Below are 27,330 nucleotides of genomic sequence, written 5' to 3' on the forward strand. Positions count from 1 at the left end.
TGCGGGGAGGTGGAATAACCCGCACCGGGCTATGCACACGTACAGGAGACACCCTGCGCTCTACTGCGTAACATGGTGTCTGCCCGTACTCCCGCTCTCCACGGTTAGCCTGAGAAGTGGGCGCAGGTCTCCTACCTGCCCTTGGCCCACTACCTCTTAGCCTCCCCCCCCAAGAAATTTTTGGGTGTTACTCACAGGCTTTTTGGGCTTCCGTGCAAGACGCGTCCCCTCATAACTCCGGTTCCCTTCTCCGGTTGCCTCTGCTCTCCTCAGTGCCTCCAGCTGTTCCCATGGGAGGCGATCCCTACCAGCCAGGATCTCCTCCCATGTGTAGCAACCTTTCCCGTCCAATACATCGTCCCAAGTCCATTCCTCCTTTTTCTGTCCCTTACTCCGTTCACAACGCTGCTTGGTTCTGGAGATTTGGTGGGTGGTTCTGTAACGGCAGTCCTCCTCCTCTTCATCAGAAGAGGAGGAGTAGTGATCGAACCAAGGTGCAGCGTAGTGAAATGACATAATTTATTGAACACGACGGAAAAAACAAACTAAACTTGCATAAACAAACAAAACAAATAAACGATGCAGACAGACCTGAACGACGAACTTACATATAACGTGAAGAACGCAATGAACAGGAACAGACTACATAAAACGAACAAACCGTAAACAGTCCCGTATGGTGCAAACATATACACAAACACAGGAGACAACCACCCACAACGAACACTGTGAAAACGCCTACCTAAATATGACTCTTAATTAGAGGAACGCCAAACACCTGCCTCTAATTAAGAGCCATACCGGGCAACCCAATAAACCAACACAGAAACAGAAAACATAGAATGCCCACCCAAACTCACGTCCTGACCAACTAACACATAAAACTAACAGAAAACAGGTCAGGAACGTGACACATACTTTTGAATAATGGAATAATTAGCTTTCAAAATGTGCTGTTTGTTACTCATTAAGCATCCTAAGTTATTTAATATTTGTTGATATCCTCTTAAAGGATTGCTGTAAATCGTCTTTTTATTTTTCCTATTGCCATTATTTTGTTTATTTCCACATTCATTATGTAACCTGAGATTTTTGAGTAATATAAAAATATTTATAGCAAATGGGGCATTGAGTTCTCAATGTTGGTCGGGTATATCAGGAAATGCAAATAAATTTAGTTTATATTCATATTTACCAATACTGATACCTGTTACATTTAAGTCCTGTCTAATTATTTCTGCAAGTGATTTTATTGCAAGTGCAAACATGAGGGGAGAGAGAGGACATCCCTGTCTTGTGCCACTTTCTAAAGAAATTTCATCAGACAACGTATTATTCATGTATATTTTAGCTTTAGCATATTCATAAAATATTTGCATTAAATGTATTATTTCAGCTGGAAAGTTGAAAGCTTCCAAAGTTTTGAATAGAAAAGGGGTGTGAATTCTTTCTGAAGTCACTGTATGTACTCTGTGTTAGCTACACGTGTCAAATGCACACAGACACACACACAGACACAGACACAGACACAGACACAGACACAGACACACACACACACAATGTACTGAAGTTAAAACAGAACCATGATTTCAATACAATGATGGATTACCTTGATTCCCGCTGTTCCTGATAGTCCAGGAGGCCCAGGGGGACCCTAAATTCACAAGATTTTTTGTTATTAAGATTGTATACATGAAAAAGACATTTTTATGCAAGTGAAGTCAGTACCTATTGGATAAAAAAACCTCATGACAGGGCTGATGGAAACAGCAATTGGCTGTAAATTTTCTTAAGTGTTGATAAAACAAAAATCAGTTCGAAAGGTGCAGATATATTTTTTGTTGGTGACGTAAAAAAGGGTTTCTCAAACCTGGTCCAGCCCCCCCCGCTGCATGGTATCAGAGAGCTGTTTGCTACAGATGTGGGATCTTAATTTGAGCCAGTTTACTACAGGAATCAGGAAATGTAAATTATTACGTGTATTATGATTAATTTACATTTTGTAGGGGTTGATACATTTTTTGTAAGGGAAAGCCAAGTCTGATATTCCAAATAAGTATTTTTATACCTCAATACTAGTTTAAAATTTCCTGTATTGTAGTATAGTTTTCCTTTTACAGGGTAATTAAATTAAGATCCTACATCTGTATTGCGCATATGCCAAGACCAGAGTGGGCACATTTGCTGTTTATTCAAAACCATCAACAAAGAAAAAAAATCAGGATGGAAATATATAAAACTTCTGTTGTTGTTTTGTCGCCCCCTCATCAATCTCCACACAATACCCCATAATGACAAAGCAAAAACAGTTTATTAGAAATGTTGGAAATGTTGGTACTGTTACTCAGTACATTGTTGAAGCACCTTTGGCAGCAATTACAGCCTCGAGTCTTCTTGGGTTTGACGCTACAGCTTGACATTCCTGTGTTTGGAGGGTTTCTCCCATTCTTCTCTGCAGATCCTCTCAAGCAATGTCAGGTTGGATGGGGAGCGTTGCCGCAGAGCTGTTTTCAGGTCTCTCCTGTGATGTTCGATCGGTTTAGGCTTTGGCTGAGCTAGGCTTTGGCTGGGCCACTCAAGGACATTCAGAGACTTGTCCCTAAGCCACTCCTGCGTTGTCTTGGCTGTGTGCTTAGCGTCGTTGTCCTGTTGGAAGGTGAACCTTCGCCCCAATCTGAGGTCCCAAGCGCTCTGTAGCAGGTTTTCATCAAGTATCTCTGTACTTTGCTCTGTTCATCTTTCTCTCGATCCTGACTATTCTCCCAGTCCCTGCCACTGAAAACATCCCCACAGCATGATGCTGCAACCACCATGCTTCATCGTAGGGTTGGTGCAAGGTTTCCTCCAAACGTGATGCTTGGAATTCAGGCCAAAAGAGTTCAATCTTGGTTTCTTCAGAACAGATAATTTTGTTTATTCATGGTCTGAGTGTCCTTTAGGTGCCTATTGGCAAACTCCAAGTGGGCTGTCATGTGCCATTTACTGCGGAGTGGCTTCTGTCTGGCCACTCTACCATAAAGGCCTGATTGGTGGAGTGCTGCAGAGATGGTTGTCCTTCTAAGGCTCTGTCAGAGTGACCATCGGGTTCTTGGTCACCTCCCTGACCAAAGCCCTTCTCCCCCGATTGATCAGTTTGGCTGGGCAGCCTGCTATAGGAAGAGTTGGTGGTTCCAGCCTTCTTCCATTTAAGAATGAATGAGGCCACTGTGTTCTTGTTGAACTTTAATGCTGCAGAACATTTTTGGTAACCTTCCCAGAACTGTGCCTCAACACAATCCTGTCTCGGAGCTCTACGGACAATTCCTTCAACATCATGGCTTGGTTTTTGCTATGACATGCACTGTCAATTGTGGGACCTTATATAGACAGGTGTGTGGCTTTCCAAATTATGTCCAATCAAGTGAATTTGCCACAGGTGGACTCCAATCAAATTGTAGAAACATCTCAAGGATCATAAATGGAAACAGGATGCACTAAAGCTAAAGCAATTTCGAGTCTTACAGGAAAGGATCTGAATACTTATGTAAATAACGTGTGTTTTTTATTTTGATAACATTTTCATAAATGTCTAAAAACATGTTTTCGCTTCATCATTATGGGGTGTTGTGTATGGATTGATGAAGATTTTGTATTTATTTAATCCATTTTAGAATAAGGCTACAACGTAACAAAATGTGGAAAAAGCTTAGGGGTCTGAATACTTTCCGAATGCACTGTATATCTTGATTACATAAGTATTCAACCCCCTGAGTCAATACATTTGAGAGTATTTGTTAGTATTTCTGGGTAAGTCTCTAAGAGCTTTGCACACCTAGATTGTACAGTATTGCCATAAGAAAGGGGTTGAATACTTATTGACTTAAGACAAGACATTTCAGCTTTTAATTTTTAATACATTTTCTAAAAACATAATTCAATTTATAACTCAATTTTAAATTCAGGCTGTACCACAACAAAATGTTGAAATAGTCAAGGGGGGTTAATACTTTCTGAAGGCACTGTGCATATTTCATACAATAATTATTGGGATTTGAACTCACAATCTCTTGGCATACCGATCTTCCTGCTATGCCAATGACTGACTACACCTGTATTGCTACACTTTGCACTTCAAAGTAAATATCAGCTCTGTTAAAAGTACTCTCAAGTACAACTATTGTATTTATCATAGTGATTTAGGAGTAACATTAAAACAGAGTAATATGCCCCACCAACATTAGACAACTATACAGAAATCCTTAAAATTGCTGAAAAAGATTAATCAAATAAATTATGAGATGAACTGATAATTGACACAGAAATGGTGATATAGCAGGAAGGTCAGAATGCCGCGAACCAAAATTTTGTGAGGTAAGGAAACCTGAATAACAATTACTCTATACATGAACATGCACAATATAATCATGTTCAGTACCAGTCAAAAGTTTGGACATACCTACTCATTCCAGGTTTTTTATTTGAATACAATTTTCTACATTAGCGAATAATAGTGAAGACGTCAAAACTATGAAATACCACATTTGTAATCATGTAGTAACCAAAAAAGTGTTAAACAAATCAAAATATATTTTTGATTTTAGATTCTTCAAACTAGCCACCCTTTGCCTTGATGTCAGCCTTGCACAATTTTTGCACACTCTTGGCATTCTCTCTGTAAAGAAAACAGTACTAAAGGACACCAATAAAAATAAAGAAAAACCCTGCAATGGGTAGGTGTGTCAAAACATTTGACTGGTACTGTATGTCAACCTGTGTCAAATATCTAAGTTGAAAACATTGTATGTTAAAAGCACTGTTTGGGGCCTCCCGGGTGGCGCAGTGGTCTAGGGCACTGCATCGCAGTGCTAACTGCGCCACCAGAGTCTCTGGGTTCGCGCCCAGGCTCTGTCGCAGCCGGCCGCGACCGGGAGGTCCGTGGGGCGACGCACAATTGGCATAGCGTCGTCCGGGGTAGGGAGGGTTTGGCCGGTAGGGATATCCTTGTCTCATCGCGCTCCAGCGACTCCTGTGGCGGGCCGGGCGCAGTGCGCGCCAACCAAGGGGGCCAGGTACACGGTGTTTCCTCCGACACATTGGTGCGGCTGGCTTCCGGGTTGGAGGCGCGCTGTGTTAAGAAGCAGTACGGCTGGTGGGGTTGTGCTTCGGAGGACGCATGGCTTTCGACCTTCGTCTCTCCCGTGCCCGTACGGGAGTTGTAGCGATGAGACAAGGTAGTAATTACTAGTGATTGGATACCACGAAAATTGGGGAGAAAATGGGATAAAAATTAAAAAAATAATAATAAAAAAAAATAAAAAAAAGCACTGTTTGTGTGTGTAACCAGTTGCACAGCCTTTTTTAGTTAAGATGCCAAAATAATAGTTGAGACGAGTTGAGCAAACACATCATTTTATGTTCACTGAATTAAGTTTGGCCCAACTAAACATTTTAAATTCAGGTAACACTTTAACCAAACAGTTGAGTAAACAAAAAAAGGCTGTAGAACCAGTTACTTGGTAATAATTAATTTATATATTTTTTTGTAACCAGTGTAAGGGTCTATTTATAGCTACGTTCATTTGATAGCTGAACTTTAATATAAATAGAAGTTACAAAGAAACCTGGGATGATCTTAAGCCAGAAAAGTTGTTCCACACATTACAATATGAAACAATCTGTTGATACACATGAACTTTCCAGGTAACACATGAATGGGGCAACATGGTAGCCTATGTGCCAGTCTGTTTGTGCTATCACGCCAACTCCTTTTCACTCATTGTCATCATGCCAAACAGCAATGGAGTTGGAAAGAGCACAAACAGATCTAGGACCAAGCTAGGAACATGGTGGTATACTCACATGCACTTCAGTTTGAATAATTTGTGGGAGATAATGTCTAGTGTCTTTCAATGATTGACAACATTTTGATGGACTTAGACAATTCAATACATTTCTTTCACACTTGGGTGACCACTCCCCATCTGGAAAAGTTTACGCAATCTCACAGAAGCACAAACACACAATTTAGGATTTGACGTTGTATTAGTGTTAAAGGGGGGGCTGAACATTTTTTTGCTTTTTAGAATCGTTTGGATTCAGTGGCCATCACTGAATCCAAATGAGAGTTGGCTTAATGTGGGTGTTTGTTTTTTTGTTGTTGTGTGTGTGTTCGCACATGGGAACTGAAGTGTTTGTGCATTCACTCTGCCATACAAGCCAAAACAGCACGCGCACAGTTAGTCACTCACCCTTCTAGATAACTTGAAACAGTCTAACCAGGTCCTGTGTCTGGAAGTAGCCTAGACTAGCTAGTGCTAGCCAACTTCTTTTGCCAATTAGCTTCAGCCGGCTGGTGTGCGACCGTGGCAAAGTTGGTTTAACTTTGGATAGCCCATTCCAGGGCTAGTTATGGACCATCAATAAATTACACAATGTAAATGGGATAATATTTTTATGTTGCACACCTTTTGGTTTTCTCATTAAATGCTTTCAATATTTGTATATGTATTTCTACAACTGTTGCGTAGCCTTTATTCTGTGACATACCATGTTTTCCTAATCATCTCGCTAATATCAGTTTTGGACAAGACTGACTATGCTTCTACACCTGCATTGCTTGCTGTTTGGGGTTTTAGGCTGGGTTTCTGTACAGCACTTTGAGATATCAGCTGACGTAAGAAGGGCTATATAAATACATTTGATTTGATTTGATGACCAAAATTATCCTATTATCAAGTGTAAACTTGATAATTATCCTATTAACAAGTGTAAACTTGTCGTCAATTTTGACACTGGAATAAATGTTTCTAACTCATATCGATGCCACATAGGCCGATTTCAAAGGAGAAGTAGCTCTTTTGTTTCTTTATGCAACAATGCGTGGGAGTTACAGTGGGGGGAAAAAGTATTTAGTCAGCCAACAATTGTGCAAGTTCTCCCACGTAATTTTCATCATAGGTACACTTCAACTATGACAGACAAAATGAGAAAAGAAAATCCAGAAAATCACATTGTAGGATTTTTTATGAATTTATTTGCAAATTATGGTGGAAAATAAGTATTTGGTCAATAACAAAAGTTTCTCAATACTTTGTTATTTACCCCTTGTTGGCAATGACAGAGGTCAAACGTTTTCTGTAAGTCTTCACAAGGTTTTCACACACTGTTGCTGGTATTTTAGCCCATTCCTCCATGCAGATCTCCTCTAGAGCAGTGATGTTTTGGGGCTGTTGCTGGGCAACACGGACTTTCAACTCCCTCCAAAGATTTTCTATGGGGTTGAGATCTGGAGACTGGCTAGGCCACTCCAGGACCTTGAAATGCTTCTTACGAAGCCACTCCTTCGTTGCCCGGGCGGTGTGTTTGGGATCATTGTCATGCTGAAAGACCCAGCCACGTTTCATCTTCAATGCCCTTGCTGATGGAAGGAGGTTTTGGTTTTGGTTACTTTGGTCCCAGCTCTCTGCAGGTCATTCACTAGGTCCCCCCGTGTGGTTCTGGGATTTTTGCTCACCGTTCTTGTGATCATTTTGACCCCACGGGGTGAGATCTTGCGTGGAGCCCCAGATCGAGGGAGATTATCAGTGGTCTTGTATGTCTTCCATTTCCTAATAATTGCTCCCACATTTGATTTCTTCAAACCAAGCTGCTTACCTATTGCAGATTCTGTCTTCCCAGCCTGGTGCAGGTCTACAATTTTGTTTCTGGTGTCCTTGACAGCTCTTTGGTCTTGGCCATAGTGGAGTTTGGAGTGTGACTGTTTGAGGTTGTGGACAGGTGTATTTTATACTGATAACAAGTTCAAACAGGTGCCATTAATACAGGTAACGAGTGGAGGAAAGAGGAGCCTCTTAAAGAAGAAGTTACAGGTCTGTGAGAGCCAGAAATCTTGCTTGTTTGTAGGTGACCAAATACTTATTTTCCACCATAATTTGCAAATAAATTCATTAAATATCCTACAATGTGATTTTCTGGATTTTCTTTTCTCATTTTGTCTGTCACAGTTGAAGTGTACCTATGATGAAAATTACAGGCCTCTCTCATCTTTTTAAGTGGGAGAACTTGCACAATTGGTGGCTGACTAAATACTTTTTTGCCCCACTGTATGTGTTAGTTGGGAAAAGAGGATGAGGAGCAGGGGAAGGCCGGGTAGGGTTGGGTTCATGTTGGGCCAAAGGTGCATAACTCATATATCACACAGACAGAATAGAGGTGAATTACCGTCACTGTAATAGTGGTAATCTTCTGTGGTCCGCCGGGGAGGAGGGGAAATAAGATAAGATAACGGGTTAAGCACCAAACAAACCTATGTGTCAGCAAGCTTTTTATTTCTCCCTCCTTGCTAAGCTAGTGTACAAACTGTTCCAGATGGAATTTGAACTGTCTGGAAAATTCAAAAACATTGTACAGTACACCCAGTTGGCTAATGGCTACTTTGGCCAGTGTAGGGTCACAAGCAATTTCCGATAGCAGGATAAAAATTGATATTGTCATAATTCCATCTTTCCTCAGAAGCACTAAAGTATACCCATTCAAGTCCATTAAGACTATGTAATAATATATATATATGGATGCTGTAAATTTGACATGATTGTGGTGGGTGCCACATAAAACATATTTCACCATTAATCCAAGGTAAAATAGTACTTAAGTTAAATAGAGGGAGATCAAAACAACTCATCTAACAGAAATAAAGAAATACAGCTCAAAATGTACTACATACAGCAGGTAAACAATTGCCAGAAAACAATGTTTAACTAAAGCTAGAGAGTAGACCATGACGTTTCTGACCTTTAAAGCCTCTTGGATGTTACCGTTGTAATCAATGATTTCAGTGGCTCCTTGGTCACCTTTCTGCCCAGGGGGTCCCTGTGTGCGGATACCATTTACAGTTGAAGTCGGAAGTTTACATACACTTAGGTTGGAGTCATTAAAACTCGTTATTCAACCACTCCATAAATTTCTTGTTAACTTTCTAGGGTCAGGGGCAGTATCCTGAATTTCCGCCTGTCTGACGTGCCCAAAGTAAACTGCTTGTTACTCAGGCCCAGAAGCTAGCATATGAATAGAATTGGATAGAAAACACTCTGAAGTGTCTAAAACTGTTACAATAATGTCTGTGAGTATAACAGAACTGATATAGCAGACAAAAACCCGAGGAAAATCGATCCGGAAACTTTTTGGGGGAGCTCCGAATTACTTCCAATGCAATGCTATTGAAAGATCTAATTTCCACCTCCCAGATTGCAGTTCCTATGGCTTTCACTAGATGTCAAGAGTCTTTATACAAGGTTTTAAGCTTGTTTTGTTTTTTTAAATGAAGAAGTATTTGTAGTCGTTCCAAGTTGAGTGCCAGGGCAAAAGTACTCTTCTTGCGCACGTGGACGCGCTTTTCGTTCTTTTCCTTTGCAATTGAACATAGTAATCTCCATCTGAAATATGATAATTTATTTAGATATTAGACAACCTGAGGATTAATAAAAAACATTGTTTGACTCATTTGGACGAACTTTGCTGGTAACTTTTTGGAATCCTTCGTATGCATGTTGAAGGACTGGATTATTGAATTCAATGGCGCCTACTAAACAGTGTTTTTGGGATATAAAGAAGGACTTTATCGAACAAAACGACCATTCATTGTGTAGCTGGGAGCCTTTGGATTGCAAACAGAGGAAGATCTTCAAAAGGAAGTGATATATTTAACCGCTATTTGCTATTTCGTGACGCCTGTGCTGGTTTGGAAAATATGCTAATGTGAGGCGCTGTCCTCAGACAATCAAATAATATGCTTTCGCCGTAAAGCCTTTTTGAAATCTGAAATCTGACAACAAATCTGACAACGCAGTTCGATTACCAAGATTCTAAGCTAAAGAATCATGTATGACACTTGTATTTTCATGAATGTTTAATATTACGATTTTGTATTTTGAATTTGGCGCCCCCCGATTTCACCGGATGTTGTCGAATTTGATCCCGCTAGTGGGATCTCTGCGCTAAGAGGTTTTAAGAAACTATAGTTTTGGCAAGTCGGTTACGACATCTACTTTGTGCATGACACAAGTCATTTTTACAACAATTGTTTACAGACAGATTATTTCTCTTATAATCCACTGTATCACAATTCAAGTGGGTCAGAAGTTTACATACACTAAGTTGACTGTGCCTTTAAACGGCTTGGAAAATTCCAGAAAATTATGTCATGGCTTTAGAAGCTTCTGATAGATGAACATGGTAGCTTTTGAGTCAATTGGAGTCAATTGGAGGTGTACCTGTGGATATATTTCAAGACCTACCGTCAAACTCAGTGCCTCTTTTCCTGACATCATGGGAAAATCCAAAGAAATCAGCCAAGACCTCAGAAAAAAATTGTAGACCTCCACGAGTCTGGTTCATCCTTGGGAGCCATTTCCAAACACCTGATGGTACCATGTTCATCTGTACAAACAAACAATAATACGCAAGTATAAACACCATGGGACCACGCAGCCGTCATACCGCTCAGGAAGGAGACGCGTTCTGTCTCCTAGAGATGAACGTACTTTGGTGCGAAAAGTGCAAATCAATCCCAGAACAACAGCAAAGGACCTTGTGAAGATGCTGGAGGAAACCAGTACAAAAGCATCCATGTCCACAGTAAAACGAGTCCTATATTGACATAACCTGAAAGGCTGCTCAGCAAGGAAGAAGCCACTGCTCCAAAACCGCCATAAAAAAGCCAGACTACAGTTTGCAACTGCACATGGGGACAAAGATCATACTTTTTGGAGAAATGTCCTCTGGTATGATGAAACAATAGAACTGTTTGGCCATAATGACCATCGTTATGTTTGGAGGAGAAAATTGGAGGCTTGCAAGCCGAAGAACACCATCTCAACCGTGAAGCACGGGGGTGGCAGCATCATGTTGTGGGGATGCTTTGCTGCAGGAGGGACTGGTGAACATCACAAAATAGATTGCATCATGAAGAAAGGAAAAGTATGGGGATATATTGAAGCAACATCTCAAGACATCAGTCAGGAAGTTAAAGCTTGGTCGCAAATGGGTCTTCCAAATGGACAATGACTCCAAGCATACTTCCAAAGTTGTGGCAAAATAGCTTAAGGACACCAAAGTCAAGGTATTGTAGAGCCATCACAAAGCCCTGACCTCAATCCCATAGAAAATGTGGGGGCAGAACTGAAAAAGTCTGTGCCAGCAATGAGTCCTTTAAACCTGACACAGTTACACCAGCTCTGTCAGGAGGAATGGGCAAAAATTCACCCATCTTACTGTGGGAAGCTTGTGGAAGGCTACCTGAAACATTTGACCGAAGTTAAATCATTTCAAGGCAATGCTACCAAAGACTAATTGAGTGTATGTAAACTTCTGACCCACTAGGAATGTGATGAAAGAAATAGCTGAAATAAATCATTCTCTACTATTATTCTTAAAATCAAGTGCTGATCCTAACTGACGTAAAACAGGAATATTTTACTTGGATTAAATGTCAGGAATTGTAAAAAACGGAGTTTAAACGTATTTGGTGAACTTCTTGTGAATAGGGGACGCTGTTTTCACTTTGGGAAAAAATCGTGCCCAAATTAAACGGCCTCGTACTCTGTTCTAGATCATACAATATGCATATTATTATTACTATTGGATAGAAAACACTCTGAAGTTTCTAAAACTGTTTGAATTATATCTGTGAGTAAAACAGAACTCATTTGGCAGCAAACTGTCACGTTCATGACCTTATTTCCTTTGTTCAGTCTTTGTTTAGTTGGTCAGGACGTGAGCTGGGTGGGCATTCTATGTTATGTGTTTCTATGTTTGGTTTAGGGTTGTCTAACTAGCCTGATATGGTTCTCAATCAGAGGCAGGTGTTTTACGTTGTCTCTGATTGGGAACCATATTTAGGTAGGCTGTTCTCACTGTTTGTTTGTGGGTGATTGTTCCTGTTCGTGCATTCATTGTTTTTTCATTGTTCTCTTGTTCAGGACTGTAGCGTCGTTGGTTTCGTTTGTTAATTGTTTTGTTCGTCTAGAAAAGTATTCTAATAAATATGGATACATACCACGCTGCGTTTTGGTCCTCCTCTCCTTCAACCAACGACGAGAGTCGTTACAGAATCACCCACCAACCTCGGACCAAGCAGCGTGGTAAGCGGCAGCAGCAGCAGGAGCAGCGATCGCAGGAGCAGCGATCGCAGGACTTATGGAATTGGGAGGAAATTCTGGACAGCGGAGGACCCTGGGCACAACCGCAAGAATATCGCCGCCCTCGTGAAGACCTGGAGGCAGCTAAAGCCGAGAGGCGGTGGTATGAGGAGGCAGCACGGAAGCGAGGTAAGAAGCCTGAGAGTCAGCCCCCAAAATTTATTGGGAGGGGGCTAAAAGGGAGTGTGGCGAAGTCAGGTAGGAGACCTGCGCCAACTCCCCGTGCTTACCGTGGAGAGCGAGAGTACGGGCAGACACCGTGTTATGCGGAAGAGCGCACGGTGTCTCCTGTACGTGTGCTTAGCCCGGTGCGGTACATTCCAGCTCCACGTATCGGCCGGGCTAGAATGGGCATCGAGCCAGGTGCCATGAAACCGACTCAACGTATCTGGCCTCCAGTACGTCTCCTCGGGCCGGTGTACATGGCACCAGCCTTACGCATGGTGTCTCCGGTTCACCAGCACAGCCGAGTGCGGGTTATTCCACCTCGCCACACTGGCCTGGCTACGGGGAGCATTAAACCAGGTAAGGTTGGGCAGGCTCGGTGCTTAAGAGCTCCTGTACGCCTTCACGGTCCGGTATATTCGGCGCCACCTCCTCGCCCCAGCCCAGTACCACCAGTGCCTACACCACGCACCAGGCTTCCAGTGCGTCTCCAGAGCCCTGTTCCTCCTCCACGCACTCGCCCTGTGGTGCGTGTCTCCAGCCCGGTACCACCAGTTCTGGCACCACGCACCACGCACCAAGCCTCCTGTGCGTCTCCAGAGCCCTGTGCGCCCTGTTGCTGCTCCCCGCACTAGCCTTGAGGTGCGTGTCCTTAGCCCGGTACCACCAGTTCCGGCACCACACACCAGGCCTACTGTGCGCCTCAGCAGGCCAGAATCTGCCGTCTGCCCAGCGCCGTCTGCGCTGTACGTCTGCCCAGCGCCGCCTGCACTGCCCGTCTGCCCTGCGCCATCTGAGCTGTCCATCTGCCCAGCGCCGCCTGCGCTGCCCGTCTGCCCAGCGCCATCTGAGATGCCCGTCTGTCCTGAGCCTTCATAGTCGTCCGTCAGTCAGGAGCAGCCAGAGCCGCCCGCCAGTCAGGAGCAGCCAGAGCCGCCCGCCAGTCAGGAGCAGCCAGAGCCGCCCGCCAGTCAGGAGCAGCCAGAGCCGTCAGCCAGCCAGGAGCTGCCAGAGCCGTCAATCAGCCAGGACCGGTCAGAGCCGCCAGCCAGCCAGGAGCTGCCAGAGCCGCTAGCCAGCCAGGAGCTGCCAGAGCCGCCAGCCAGCCAGGAGCTGCCAGAGCAACCTGTCACGCCGGCAATGCCGGAATTCCCCCTCAGTCCGGAGCTGCCCTTCAGTCCGGAGCTGCCCCTCCGTCCAGAGGCGCCCATCAGTCCAGTGGGGTTAATATGGAGGGTCGCCATTAAGAGAAGGCCACGGAAGCGGGGATTAACTATGGTGGGGTGGGGGCCACGTCCAGAGCCAGAGCTTCCGTGGACAGATGCCCACCCAGACCCTCCCCTATAGGTTCAGGTTTTGCGGCTTGGGGGGGGGGGGGGGGGGGGGGGTACTGTCACGTTCCTGACCTTATTTCCTTTGTTCAGTCTTTGTTAAGTTGGTCAGGACGTGAGCTGGGTGGGCATTCTATGTTATGTGTTTCTATGTTTGGTTTAGGATTGTCTAACTAGCCTGATATGGTTCTCAATCAGAGGCAGATGTTTTACGTTGTCTCTGATTGGGAACCATATTTAGGTAGGCTGTCCTCACTGTTTGTTTGTGGGTGATTGTTCCTGTTCGTGCGTTCATTGTTTTTTCATTGTTCTCTTGTTCAGGACTGTAGCGTCGTTGGTTTCGTTTTGTTTATTGTTTTGTTCGTCTAGAAAAGTATTCTAATAAATATGGATACATACCACGCTGCGTTTTGGTCCTCCTCTCCTTCAACCAACGATGAGAGTCGTTACACAAACTTCCAGACAGGAAGTGAAAATTCTGAAAATGGGCCTGCCTATTCACCTGGCTTATATTTATGGATCTGTATGCACTTCATACGCCTTCCACTAGATGTCAACAGGCAGTAGAAGGTTGAATGGGGTGTCTAGCTTGATGTGAGGCCCGAATGAGAGCTTTTGGAGTGACAGGTCCGCTCTTTTGTCAGTAGTCAGCTGCGCACAAGGGAACCTAACATTGTCTTCTGAAATGCGTTCGGTTTACACAACGAAATGCTCCGGCACTGATTTTATTGGATACATATGAGAAAAACATCATAAAATAGGATTTTTCAACCGAGTTCGACCAGTTTATTCAACGTTTATTGGGACTTTTGGAACATTTATTGGACACGTGAGCTCCACATGGCTAGCCAAAGTTGCTAATTTGACAGAAGAAATGGACATTCTAAAACCAATTTATTCTGGATCTAGGACTCCTTGCACAACATTCTGATGGAAGATCAACGAAGGTAAGAGAATATTTATGATGTTATTTCGTATTTTTGTGTAATATGTAGGCTCCAACAAGGCGGAGAATAGGTGAGCGCTGTCTCACAATAATACATGCTGTATGTTGTAGTAAAGTTATTTTTTTAAATCTAACACAGCGGTTGCATTAAGAACCAGTGTATCTTTCATTTGCTGTACAACATGTATTTTTTAGTAAAGTTTATGATGAGTTCTTTGGTTAGATTAGGTGACTGTCCAAAATATCTCCGGACATTTTGGTGCATCGCTGCTACGTATTCACAATGTAAAACCATGATTTGCAGGTCTAAATATGCACATTTTCGAACAAAACATAAATATATTGTATAACATGATGTTATAAGACTGTCATCTGATGAAGTTGTCCAAAGGTTAGTGATTAATTTTATCTCTATTGCTGGTTTTTGTGAAAGCTATGTTGGCGGTGAATAAATGGCTTTGTGTGTTTGGCTATTGTGGTGAGCTAATATAATTATATATTGTGTTTTCGCTGTAAAACACTTAAAAAATTGCAAATATTGGCTGGATTCACAAGATGTTTATCTTTCATTTGCTGTACACCATGTATTTTCATAAATGTTTTATGATGAGTATTTATATATTTCACGTTGCTCTCTGTAATTATTCTGGCTGTTTTGGTGCTATTTGTGATGGTGGCTGCAATGTAAAACTACGATTTATACCTCATATATCCACATTTTCAAACAAAACATAAATGTATTGTATAACATGATGTTATAAGACTGTCATCTGATGAAGTTGTTCAAGGTTAGTGATTAATTTTATCTCTATTTGTGGGTTTTGTGAAAGCTACCTATGCGGTGGAAACATGGTGAAAACATGGCGTTGTGTGTTTGGCTATTGTGGTGAGCTAATATAAATACATATTGTGTTTTCGCCGTAAAACATTTTAAAAATCGGAAATGATGGCTGGATTCACAAGATGTTTATCTTTCATTTGCTGTATTGGACTTGTGATTTCATGTCACGTTCCTGACCTATTTATGTTAGTTGTTATGTGTGTTAGTTGGTCAGGACGTGAGGTTGGGTGGGCATTCTATGTTATTTGTTTCTATGTTGGTTTTGGTTTGCCTGGTATGGCTCTTGATTAGAGGCAGGTGGTTTGCGTTTTCCTCTAATCAAGAGTCATATTTAGGTAGGGCATTCTCACTGTTTGTTTGTGGGTGATTGTCTCCTGTGTCTGTATGTATGTTCGTACCACATGGGACTGTAGCGTTTGTTTGTTTCGTTTCGTTTCGATATCGTCTGTTTCCTGTACGTAAGTTTATGTTTAGTTATGTAAGTTTATGTTCAGGTTTTCGTCAACGTCGTTTTCTTGTTTTGTAGTTTGGAAAGTGTTTTGTTTCGTTTCGTGTTGCCATCGCATTTATAATAAAGATGGCTTATTTCCCAAATGCTGCGTATTGGTCTGAAGATCCTTCTCTCCTCACCTCGTCCGAGGATGAGGAGAGCGTCAGTCGTTACAGAATCACCCACCACGCTAAGACCAAGCGGCAAGGGAAAAATAAACGGAGTAAGGGACAGGAGAAAAACAAGGATTTCTGGACATGGGAACAGATAATGAATGGAGAAGGTCCCTGGGCTAAGGCAGGAGAAAATCGCCGTTCTCAGGAAGAAAGGGAGACAGCTAAAGCCCAGGAGCGGTGGTTTAAGGAGGCAGCAAGGAGACGTGGCTGGAAGCCCGAAAAGCCATGGGAACAGGTGGAGGCACTGAGGAGAGCAGAGGCTACCGGGGAGAGGAACCGGAGCTATGAGGGAACGCGTCTGGCACGGAAGCCGAAAAAGCCCGTAAGTAATTCCCAAAAATTTCTTGGGGGGGGGCTAGGAGGTAGTGGGTCAAGGGCAGGTAGGAGACCTGCGCCCACTTCCCAGGCTTACCGTGGAGAGCGGGAGTACGGGCAGGCGCCGTGTTACGCAGTAGAGCGCACGGTGTCTCCTGTACGAGTGCATAGCCCAGTGCGGGTTATTCCACCTCCCCGCACTGGTAGGGCTAGATTGAGTATTGAGCCAGGTGTCATGAGGCCGGCTCAACGCGTCTGGTCTCCAGTGCGTCTCCTCGGGCCGGCATACATGGCACCTGCCTTACGCATGGTTTCTCCGGTTCGCCTACATAGCCCGGTGCGGGTTATTCCACCTCCCCGCACTGGTCGGGCAACCGGGAGGATTCAACCAGGTAAGGTTGGGCAGGCTCAATGCTCAAGAGTGCCAGTACGCCTCCACGGTCCGGTATTTCCGGCACCACCTCCCCGCCCCAGCCTAGTACCTACAGTGTCTACACTACGCACTAGGCTACCAGTGCGTATCCTGAGCCCTGTTCCTCCTCCACGCACTCTCCCTGTAGTGCGTGTATCTAGCCCGGTGCCTCCAGTTCCGGCACCACGCACTAAGCCACCTGTGCGTCTCCAGAGCCCTGAACACACTGTATCTTCTCCCCCTACTAATCCTGATGTGCTTGTCCTCAGCCCGGCGTCACCAGTGCCGGTACCTCGCATCAGGGATAGAGTAGGCTTTGAGAGTACAGTGTGCCCTGTCCCTGCTCCCCGCACTAGTAGGAAGGTGCTTGTCATTAGCACGGTGCCTCCAGTTCCGGCACCACGCACCAGGTCTACAGTGCACCGTATCCGGCCAGAGCCATCCGTCTCCCCAGCGCCATCTGAGCCATCCGTCTCCCCAGCGCCATCTGAGCCATCCGTCTCCCCAGCGCCATCTGAGCCATCCGTCTCCCCAGCGCCATCTGAGCCATCCGTCTCCCCAGCGCCATCTGAGCCATCCGTCTCCCCAGCGCCGTCTGAGCCATCCGTCTGCCATGAGCCTGCAAAGCCGCCCGTCTTCCATGAGCCTGCAAAGCCGCCCGTCTGCCATGAGCCTACAGAGCCATCCGCCAGACAGGAGCCGCTAGAGCCGTCAGCCAGACAGGAGCCGCTAGAGCCGTCAGCCAGACAGGATCTGCCAGAGCCGCCAACCAGACAGGATCTGCCAGAGCCGCCAACCAGACAGGATCTGCCAGAGCCGCCAACCAGACAGGATCTGCCAGAGCCGCCAACCAGACAGGATCTGCCAGAGCCGCCAACCAGACAGGATCTGCCAGAGCCACCAACCAGACAGGATCTGCCAGAGCCGCCAACCAGACAGGATCTGCCAGAGCCGCCAACCAGACAGGATCTGCCAGAGCCGCCAACCAGACAGGATCTGCCAGAGCCGTCAGAGAGCCATGAGCAGCCAGAGCCGTCAGAGAGCCATGAGCAGCCAGAGCCGTCAGAGAGCCATGAGCAGCCAGAGCCGTCAGAGAGCCATGAGCAGCCAGAGCCGTCAGAGCGCCATGAGCGTCGAGAGCCGTCAGCCTGCCATGAGCGTCGAGAGCCGTCAGCCTGCCATGAGCGTCGAGAGCCGTCAGCCTGCCATGAGCGTCGAGAGCCGTCAGCCTGCCATGAGCGTCGAGAGCCGTCAGCCTGCCATGAGCGTCGAGAGCCGTCAGCCTGCCATGAGCGTCGAGAGCCGTCAGCCTGCCATGAGCGTCGAGAGCCGTCAGCCTGCCATGAGCGTCGAGAGCCGTCAGCCTGCCATGAGCGTCGAGAGCCGTCAGCCAGACATGAGCGTCGAGAGTCGTCAGTCAGCCATGAGCTGCCCTTCAGCCTGAAAAGGCTAGATACCCAGAACTGCCCATCAGTCCAGAGCTGTCTCTCTGTCCGGAGCTGCCTTTCAGTCCGGAGTTGCCCCTCTATCCTGATCTCCCTCTCTATCTTTATCTACCTCTATATTCTTATCTATCCCTCTGTATTGATTTATCTCTCTGTCCCGGTGTTGTCCTTATTGGGTTTGTTATTAAGAGAATTTTGTGGGAGAGAAAAGAGGGTGGACATTCTTGGAGGGAGGAAGTTAGGATGGATTATGGTGGGGTGGGAACCGCGCCCGGAGCCTGAGCCACCACCGTGGTTAGATGCCCACCCAGACCCTCCCCTAGTCCTTGTGCTGGTGCGTCCGGAGTTCGCACCTTGTGGGGGGGGTACTGTCACGTTCCTGACCTATTTATGTTAGTTGTTATGTGTGTTAGTTGGTCAGGACGTGAGGTTGGGTGGGCATTCTATGTTATTTGTTTCTATGTTGGTTTTGGTTTGCCTGGTATGGCTCTTGATTAGAGGCAGGTGGTTTGCGTTTTCCTCTAATCAAGAGTCATATTTAGGTAGGGCATTCTCACTGTTTGTTTGTGGGTGATTGTCTCCTGTGTCTGTATGTATGTTCGTACCACATGGGACTGTAGCGTTTGTTTGTTTCGTTTCGTTTCGATGTCGTCTGTTTCCTGTACGTAAGTTTATGTTTAGTTATGTAAGTTTATGTTCAGGTTTTCGTCAACGTCGTTTTCTTGTTTTGTAGTTTGGAAAGTGTTTTGTTTCGTTTCGTGTTGCCATCGCATTTATAATAAAGATGGCTTATTTCCCAAATGCTGCGTATTGGTCTGAAGATCCTTCTCTCCTCACCTCGTCCGAGGATGAGGAGAGCGTCAGTCGTTACATTTCATGAAATTATATTATATGATATCCCTGTCCCGTTAGGCTAGGCTATGCTAGTCAGCTTTTTTGATGAGGAGGATCCCGGATCCGGGAGAGAGACTCGTTAGATTAAGGTGCATGTAAACTTCCGACTTCAGCTATATATTGAAAATGCTTTAAAACTTCTTATGGATCAAATCCCTTTAGCGGGATCTATTTGACAACATCCGGTGAAATGACAGAGCGCCAAATTCAAATGTATCTTCTTTGCTGTTATTCTGGCTGCACATTTTGACTTGACTGTAAGTTAGCTGTAGTTGGCTAGCTAGCATGCAAGGGATAAGAACGTTGCCAGCCAGTGTGGCAAACTAACATTTAGAATGAATGACTGGGACCATCGCGTCTCTAGCAACCAAACCGATAGAATGAACGAAGGATGAAGGATGAAATAGTATGAATAAATTTATCAAAATAGAAACTAATTATGAAAATATGCCATTCATTATTTGAATATGTTGGTACCTATTGTTGGTAAGACTATTGTCTCAACCCTAACAAAACCCGTGCCAATCCTCCAAACACCGGCTTCTCGGGAATTATTACTTAAATATGAAGAGTATTACTCAGTGATGTGTTGTGTTGGATTTTCCTCAAACATAACGCTTTGTATTCAGGACATGCATGTCATGATGCATGTTTTGAAAATATTTGTATTCTGTAGACTTCCTACTTTTCACTGTGTCATTTAGGTTAGTATTATCGAGTAACTACAATTTTGTTGATCCATCCTCAATTTTTTCCTATCTTAGCCATTAAACCCTGAAACTGTTTTAAAGTCACCATTAGCCTCATGAAGAAATCGCTGAGCGGTTTCCTTCCTCTCCAGCAATTGAGTTAGGAAAGACACCTGTATCTTTGTAGTGATTGGTGTATTGATACACGATTCAAAGTGTAATTAATAACTTCACCATGCATTTTTTTTTTACCCACCTACCAATAAGTGCCCTTTGTTGCGAGGCGTTGGATAACCTCCCTGTTCTTTGTGGTTGAATTTGTTTGAAATTCCCTGCTTGACTTGATAATTGTATGTGTGGGGTACAGAGGTGAGGTAGTCATTCAAAAATCATGTTAAACACTATTATTGCACACATCTTATTTTGTGACTTGTTAATATCGACAAACACAATTTCATAAAATGATCTGCAATTTTTAAAGGAACCGGTTAACTTTGTCTTTCAGCTAGGTCTTTTTAATTTTTCGAAATTTGCACTAAGAATGGCATAATCCAAATCCAGCATTTTTGTAACGGTGTTCCTCCTCCTCTTCATACGAAGAGGAGGAGTAGTGATTCAACCAACATGCAGCGGGTTGTGAATACATAATGAATTTAAGGTAAACGACGAAACACGAAAACAAACACTGGGAAGGATTACAAAATAACAAAAAACGAATGTATACTGACCTAAACCATGAGTACTTACATAAAACACGAAGCACGTAGTAACAGGTACAGACTATGACAAACCAAACGAACAAACGCTACAGTCCCGTGTGGTGCAGACACAGATACGGACGACAACCACCCACAACGAACACAGTGAAACAACCTTCCTAAATATGACTCTTAATTAGAGGAACGCCAAACACCTGCCTCTAATTAAGAGCCATACCAGGCAACCCTTAAACCAACATAGAAACAGAAAACATAGAATGCCCACCCAAACTCACGTCCTGACCAACTAACACATACAACAAACTAACAGAAATAGGTCAGGAACGTGACAATTTTGACATGTCCCTCTGTGCACCCTCTGTCACTTCCTGGAAGTTTTTAACCCACTTAACCCCAAAACTTCTCCAAGTTGTTACCCTAGTTGTAAAGCCCTAGTTGTTTTGTTTATTTGCCAAAGTCTTGGTAAAATTCTCATTTCAATATCGTGAAATATTGTTTTCAAAAGAAACATTTAACATCTAATAGTGAAATCATAGTGTAAAAGCATGGGAGCTGGTTCTACTATTTTTGGCAATTTTCTGGTGTTTTGTGGTGGAAAACTGAGCGGTTCGAGCATAAAACGTCAACCTTGTTACGCATAGATAGACAGGCTAGAAATGTTTTAACAATAAATAAAAAATGTGAAGCTTCCATTTCCACCGTCACAACAAAATTTCTGGCTGATTTAAGATTAAATCGTCAACCTTTTTTAAAAACATTCTGTTGAGGGCACTCACCCTTGGTCCCATGGAGCCCAGGACTCCCTTGTCTCCTGTTTCTCCCTGAGTTAGTAAGAAAAGGCTGTAAGACGTAGGAATATGCATGGTGTACATTCATACATTCATCACAAACTTAGACCGACAGTGGCTTAGAACAGAGTAGAATAATACATTATCCATTTGCTGAAAACAATATTTTGTTTTCTTTTCCACATTAACATTTACTCAATTGGAATGTTTAGTGTGCACTTTGTAATTGTAATTGTGTAATTCCTCAATATATCAATGTTGGCAAAGCATCATCAGCCATACACATGATTGAGAAGGGCAACAATAGATATGTAGTAATAATAATAATAATAATAGTTATCCGTCATGCAATGACCTTTGAACCTCTAGGGCCTGGGTTCCCTGCCTCTCCTGGCCCTCCCTGCAGGAGAGATAGACAGACAATGAGCAACAGTGGAATAGTAAGCCACCACATGACCCCTCTGTATGAACAGACACTTTTGATAGTAAGACAAGGCCATACTGCAAAAAGGCATTCATATGACTAAATATCTTAAATACTGTGACTTTAAACATTTTCTAGGCCACATCACAGAGGAATATAAAATTAAATCAAAGGTGTCACGGAAGGCAAAGCAGAAGTTTATTCTTGATGAAGTTTTTCATGTTTGCTTCATAAAATCCAATGGCCTTTTGGCATAATAAGAAATTCAATCAAATTATGTTTATTTGAACTCCAGTAACTGCAAATGGAGGGTTTCTTCCCTTTGGTACTCTGTTTGAAAAGGATGTCAATGCTGTGGGTCCCTGTCCCTGTTTAGTCTGGAACAAAAATCACCTGTAGGGTAGCTGCCATGCATAAACAATGGTAAACTCATACTGTACATATCTGATTCACTCTTGTGTTATTACTCTTGTGCTTTCCCAGAGGAAAACCTAAAACCCAGTGTTTTCTGTTCCCACTCTCATTCCAAATGAATATTTACTAGTATGATAATCACTAATTAAGCTCGCTTTGTCCTTACAAAGTGCAGTACATTAGCAACAATGACATTTGAGTTGTGACAATCTTCAACTTTACCCTGGCTAGAAAACTTTTGGCGATATAAGCCAGTATTCTGAATATATACAAAACAGAATGTTACTTCATCAATGTGTAATACTAAATAAAGGAAGACCTCTACCATTGGTCAAAGTGTTGAAAAACCTTAATTCATTGAATCTTCCTGGTCTACTTCCTAATCTATCAGAACCTTTCTAATCTACTGTGAACTGAAGGCTTTCTTCATCTTGCAAGTTTGGGAACATAAAAGCCACTAGAGAGCAGCAAATACTGTAACAATGATCCAAAAGGTAGAGCTTAGAATGTTAGAAAAATAACATGCACTTGCTTGAAACTAAAACGTGTGCCTCTGAAATCACATCACTGAATGGTCTCTCTTGTGTCCCAAGCCAGCTTCCCCGCAATCACCCCCTCCCCCTCCCCCTGCCCCCCACCCCTCTGGTTAACCCCCAACACTGACCTTTTGACCGGATGGTCCAGTCTCGCCCCGCTCTCCTTTGCCTGGTGGGCCCAGTTCCCCTCGCTCACCCTGGAGACAGCGTAGAAGAAAGACACTTCCAGTAATTGGGACCTGGAGGGCTCCATCTCTCGCTGACTCCTTTACCCATGGATGGATCTCCCATCATCATTACACGAATGCACACACTGGGCTCTATTTTAACAAATCTAATGCAATGGTAAATCTTAGCTCTGGGAGTAGGGCTATAGGTCTGGGGATGTCAGAAATATTTTTGATATTTTCACTGCGGCAATTATGAGCGCAATAGCTAGCGGTGGCATGAAAGGGATGGGTTTTGATGAAAACATTTATTATAAGTGTGATCAGGGCTTGGCCACTCACTTGCTTAATACTGTATGCCATTGTCTCAAGTTCTGTAGGTAATTGACAGTCTTTGCATCATCATCATCTCAGTTTATTAAATACCCTAGGCTACAGTGATGAGAAATAGCAACAGTAAAAAAAAATACATTCAGTGTTTGCTCAATATTCTTAGTGTTTGGTATTTATTAGGATCCCTAATTAGCATCGGCAACAGCTTTATTTTTGCATTTTTCTACTTTGTAGAATAATAGTGAAGACATCAAAACATTTGAAATAACACATATGGAATCATGTAATAACCAAAAAAGGGTTAAACAAATCTAAAAATATTTTATATTTGAGATTCTTCAAAGTAGCCATGCTTTGCCTTGATAACAGTTTTACACACTCTTGGCATTCTCTAAACCAGCTTCATGAGGAATGCTTTTCCAACAGTCTTGAAGGAGTTCCCACATATGCTGAGCAATTGTTGGCTACTTTTCCTTCAGTCTGTGGTCCAACTCATCCCAAACCATCTCAATTGGATTGAGGTTGGGTGATTGTGGAGGCCATGTCATCACTCTCCTTCTTGGTCAAATAGCTGTTACACAGCCTGGACGTGTGTTGGGTCATTGTCCTTTTGAAAAACAAATTATAGTTCCACTAAGCGCAAACCAGATGGGATGGCGTATTGCTGCAGAATTCTGTGCTAGCCATGCTGGTTAAGTGTGCCTTGAATTCTAAATAAATCACTGACAGTGTATTTGTATTTATTACTCTTCCTGGGGTCCAGCAAAATTAAGGCAGTTTATACAACTTTAAAACATTACAATGCATTCACAGATTTCACAACACACTGTGTGGCCACAGGCCCCTACTCCACTACTACCACATATCTACATTACTATATCCACGTGTAGGTGCAGTACGTGTGTGTGTGTGTGTATGCGTCAATTTTTTGTGTTTCTTCACAGTTCTCGCTGTTCCATAAGGTTTTTTTAATCCGTTTTTTTAAATCTAATTTTACTGCTTGCGTCAGTTACTTGATGTGGAATAGAGTTCCATGTAGTCATGGCTCTATGTAGTACTGTGTGCCTCCCATAGTCTGTTCTGGACTTGGGGACTGTGAAGAGATCTCTTGTGGCATGTCTTGTGGGGTATGCATGGGTGTCCGAGATGTATGCTAGTAATTTAGACAGACAGCTCGGTGCATTCAACATGTCAATACCTCTCATAAATAATAGTAGTGATGAAGTCAATCTATCCTCCACTTTGAGCCAGGACAGATTGACATGCATATTATTAATAGCTCTCTGTGTACATCCAAGGGCCAGCTGTACTGCCCTGTTCTGAGCCAATTGCAATTTTCCTAAGTCCTTTTTTGTGGCACCTGACCACACGACTGAACAGTAGTCAGGGTGCGACAAAACTAGGGCCTGTGGGACCTGCCTTGTTGATAGTGTTGTTAAGGCAGAGCATCGCTTTATTATAGACAGACTTCTCGCCGTCTTAGCTACTACTGCATCAATATGTTTTGATCATGACAGTTTACAATCTAGGGTTACTCCAAACAGTTTAGTCATCTCAATTTCCACATTATTTATCACAATATTTAGTTGAGGTTTAAGGTTTAGTGAGTGTTTTGTTCCAAATACAATGCTTTTATTTTTAGAAAAATGTATGGCTAACTTATTCCTTTCCACCCACTCTGAAACTAACTGCAGCTCTTTGTTGAGTTTTGCAGTCATTTCAGTCGCTGTAATAGCTGACGTGTATAGTGTTGAGTCATCCGCATACATAGAAACTCTGGCTTTACTCAAAGTCAGTGGCATGTCGTTTGTAAAAATTGAAAAAAGCAAGAGGCCTAAACAGCTACCCTGGGAAATTCCTGATTCTAACTGGATTATACTTGAGAGGCTTCCATTAAAGAACACCCTCTGTGTTCTGTTAGACAAGTAACTCTTTATCCACATTATAGCAGGGGATGTAAAGCCATAACACATACGTTTTTTCCAGCAGTAGACTATGATCAATAATGTCAAAAGCTGCACTGAAGTCTAACAAGACAGCCTTTGTATAATTTATCTTTGTTTCATAGTGTAGTTAATTTGTATTTTTATTTAGTTTAGTCACATGATTTCTTAATTTGCAGTACGTTTGGCAATCAGTTGGGCTGCCAGCCTTAATTGCCATACCTTTTGCCTCATCCCTCTCAACCATTTCTCAATTCCTCATCAATCCAAGTGCCACCAGCAAAGCACCCACAAACCATCACACCTCCTCCTCCATGCTTCACGGTGGGAAGCACACATGTGGAGATCATCTGTTCACCCACTCTGCATCTCACAAAGACTTGGCGGTTGGAACCAAAAATCTCAAATTTGGACTCATCAGACCAAAGGACAGATTTCCACAGGTCTAATGTCCATTGCTCATGTTTCTTGGCCAAAGAAAGTCTCTCTTCCAAGCGCTACATGGTCACTCCCCACATCATTGCATAGAACAGAAAATATACGAGAGTTTAGGGGTCTTGCTTTAACAAAGTTAACCATTTTCACTGTAGTGTCCAAAACATATTCCAGGTGTCAGGCATTCCATTGGCAGCAAGAGCCTCTCGGTGGATTCTGCAGTGTACCCAAGTGGCGTCGGGAGCTACTGCTTGCACGCGCATTACCATTCCACTATGTCTCCCTGTCATGGCTTTTGCGCCAACAGTACAGATACCAACATGAGCAGCAGCTAAGTGTGGCTATATACGGACCATTAGTTGTCACGACTCCTACCGAAGGTGGCTCCCCTTCCTGTTCGGGTGGCGCTCGGCGGTCGTCGTCACCGGCCTACTAGCTGCCACTGACTTTTTCCTCCCCTCCTTATTTGTTTATTGGTTACACCTGTTTTTAGTTAGGGTGATTAGTAGGGCTTTATTACCCAGCAGGCCCGCCTGTTGGGTGTGCGGGATTGTTTTGTGTACTGTTAGTACATGGGTGTATGTCACGGTTCGTGGTAGTTGTATTTTCGGAACTATTTTGTTCCCCTTGTGTGTTGGGGCATTTGGTTGGAGTGGCGTCGTGTTTCACCTTTGTGGTGATTAAAAGTTACGCTACTCTGAACTCTCTGTCTCCTGCGTCTGACTCTTTCCTCCACTACACCACGGGCATTACATTAGTGGAATTCCCGCATGTCACGACTTCTGCCGAAGTCGTTGCCTCTCCTTGTTCGGGCGGTGTTCGGCGGTCGACGTCACCGGTCTTCTAGCCATCATCGATCCATTTTTCATTTCCATTGGTTTTGTCTTGTCTTCCCAAACACCTGTTTTCAATCCCATCCATTACCTCTTGTGTATTTAACCCTCTGTTTCCCCTCATGTCTTTGTCAGAGATTGTTTTATGTCAAGTGTTGTTTCTTGGTGTATAGGTGCGCGAAGGGTCCTCGTACCCATGTTTATTTTATGTATGTACATTTTCGTGTTTGGAGCATGTTAAGTGGACATTTATTAAAAGTCTCCATTTAAACTCTGTTTAACTCTCCTGCGCCTGACTTCCCTGCCACCTATACACACGACTCTGACAGAATCTCTGACCAAAACTATGAAGTCAGCAGGACGAGACACTTCGCTCATGGAGGTAGAGGAACGCGTCATGGAACAAGCAGAGGAGATTGACAGTCTGAGCGCTGCCATGGATCGCATTGTCCAGAATATGGACCGCTGGGAGAGACAGGGAGTTTTTCCAGCGCCTCCACCACCACAACCGGTATTTCCGTTGAACGCTTTTTCTCCTCCTGAACAAAACAAGATCCATTTATCCCTACCCACGGGATACAATGGAGATACTGCCAGCTGCCAGGGTTTTCTCCTAAAACTGCACTTGTATCTGGCCACGGTCTCTCCAGTACCATCGGACCGTGAGAAGAGTTCCGCCCTCGTCTCATGCCTCAGCGGGAAAGCCCTGGAGTGGGCCAGCGCTGTGTGTAGAGAGGAGGATGCGGCGTCGGACCATTTTGAGGAGTTCATCCGCCATTTCCGAATGGTATTTGACCACCCATCCGAAGGCAGAGCGGCGGGTGAGCTCCTCTATCATCTGAGGCAGGAGACGAGGAGTGC

General features: G+C 43.8%; 1 protein-coding gene across 6 annotated transcripts in view; it reads right to left on the minus strand.

The window, feature by feature from the left end:
- LOC129865654 (collagen alpha-1(XXV) chain-like) overlaps positions 1-27,330 on the minus strand; it is a 315,129-nt gene that overhangs the window by 48,502 nt on the left and 239,297 nt on the right. For all 6 annotated transcript variants that reach the window (XM_055938597.1, XM_055938596.1, XM_055938594.1 and 3 more), the window contains 6 exons: positions 22,887-22,955; positions 21,740-21,784; positions 21,373-21,417; positions 8,770-8,847; positions 8,200-8,223; positions 1,610-1,654 (listed from right to left, as the gene is read on the minus strand). In XM_055938597.1, coding sequence (XP_055794572.1) covers positions 1,610-1,654; positions 8,200-8,223; positions 8,770-8,847; positions 21,373-21,417; positions 21,740-21,784; positions 22,887-22,955 — 306 coding nt within the window. The remainder of the gene's footprint in view (positions 1-1,609; positions 1,655-8,199; positions 8,224-8,769; positions 8,848-21,372; positions 21,418-21,739; positions 21,785-22,886; positions 22,956-27,330) is intronic.

This window comes from Salvelinus fontinalis, chromosome 11, assembly GCF_029448725.1.
Source record: "Salvelinus fontinalis isolate EN_2023a chromosome 11, ASM2944872v1, whole genome shotgun sequence".
Lineage (NCBI taxonomy): Eukaryota > Metazoa > Chordata > Actinopteri > Salmoniformes > Salmonidae > Salvelinus > Salvelinus fontinalis.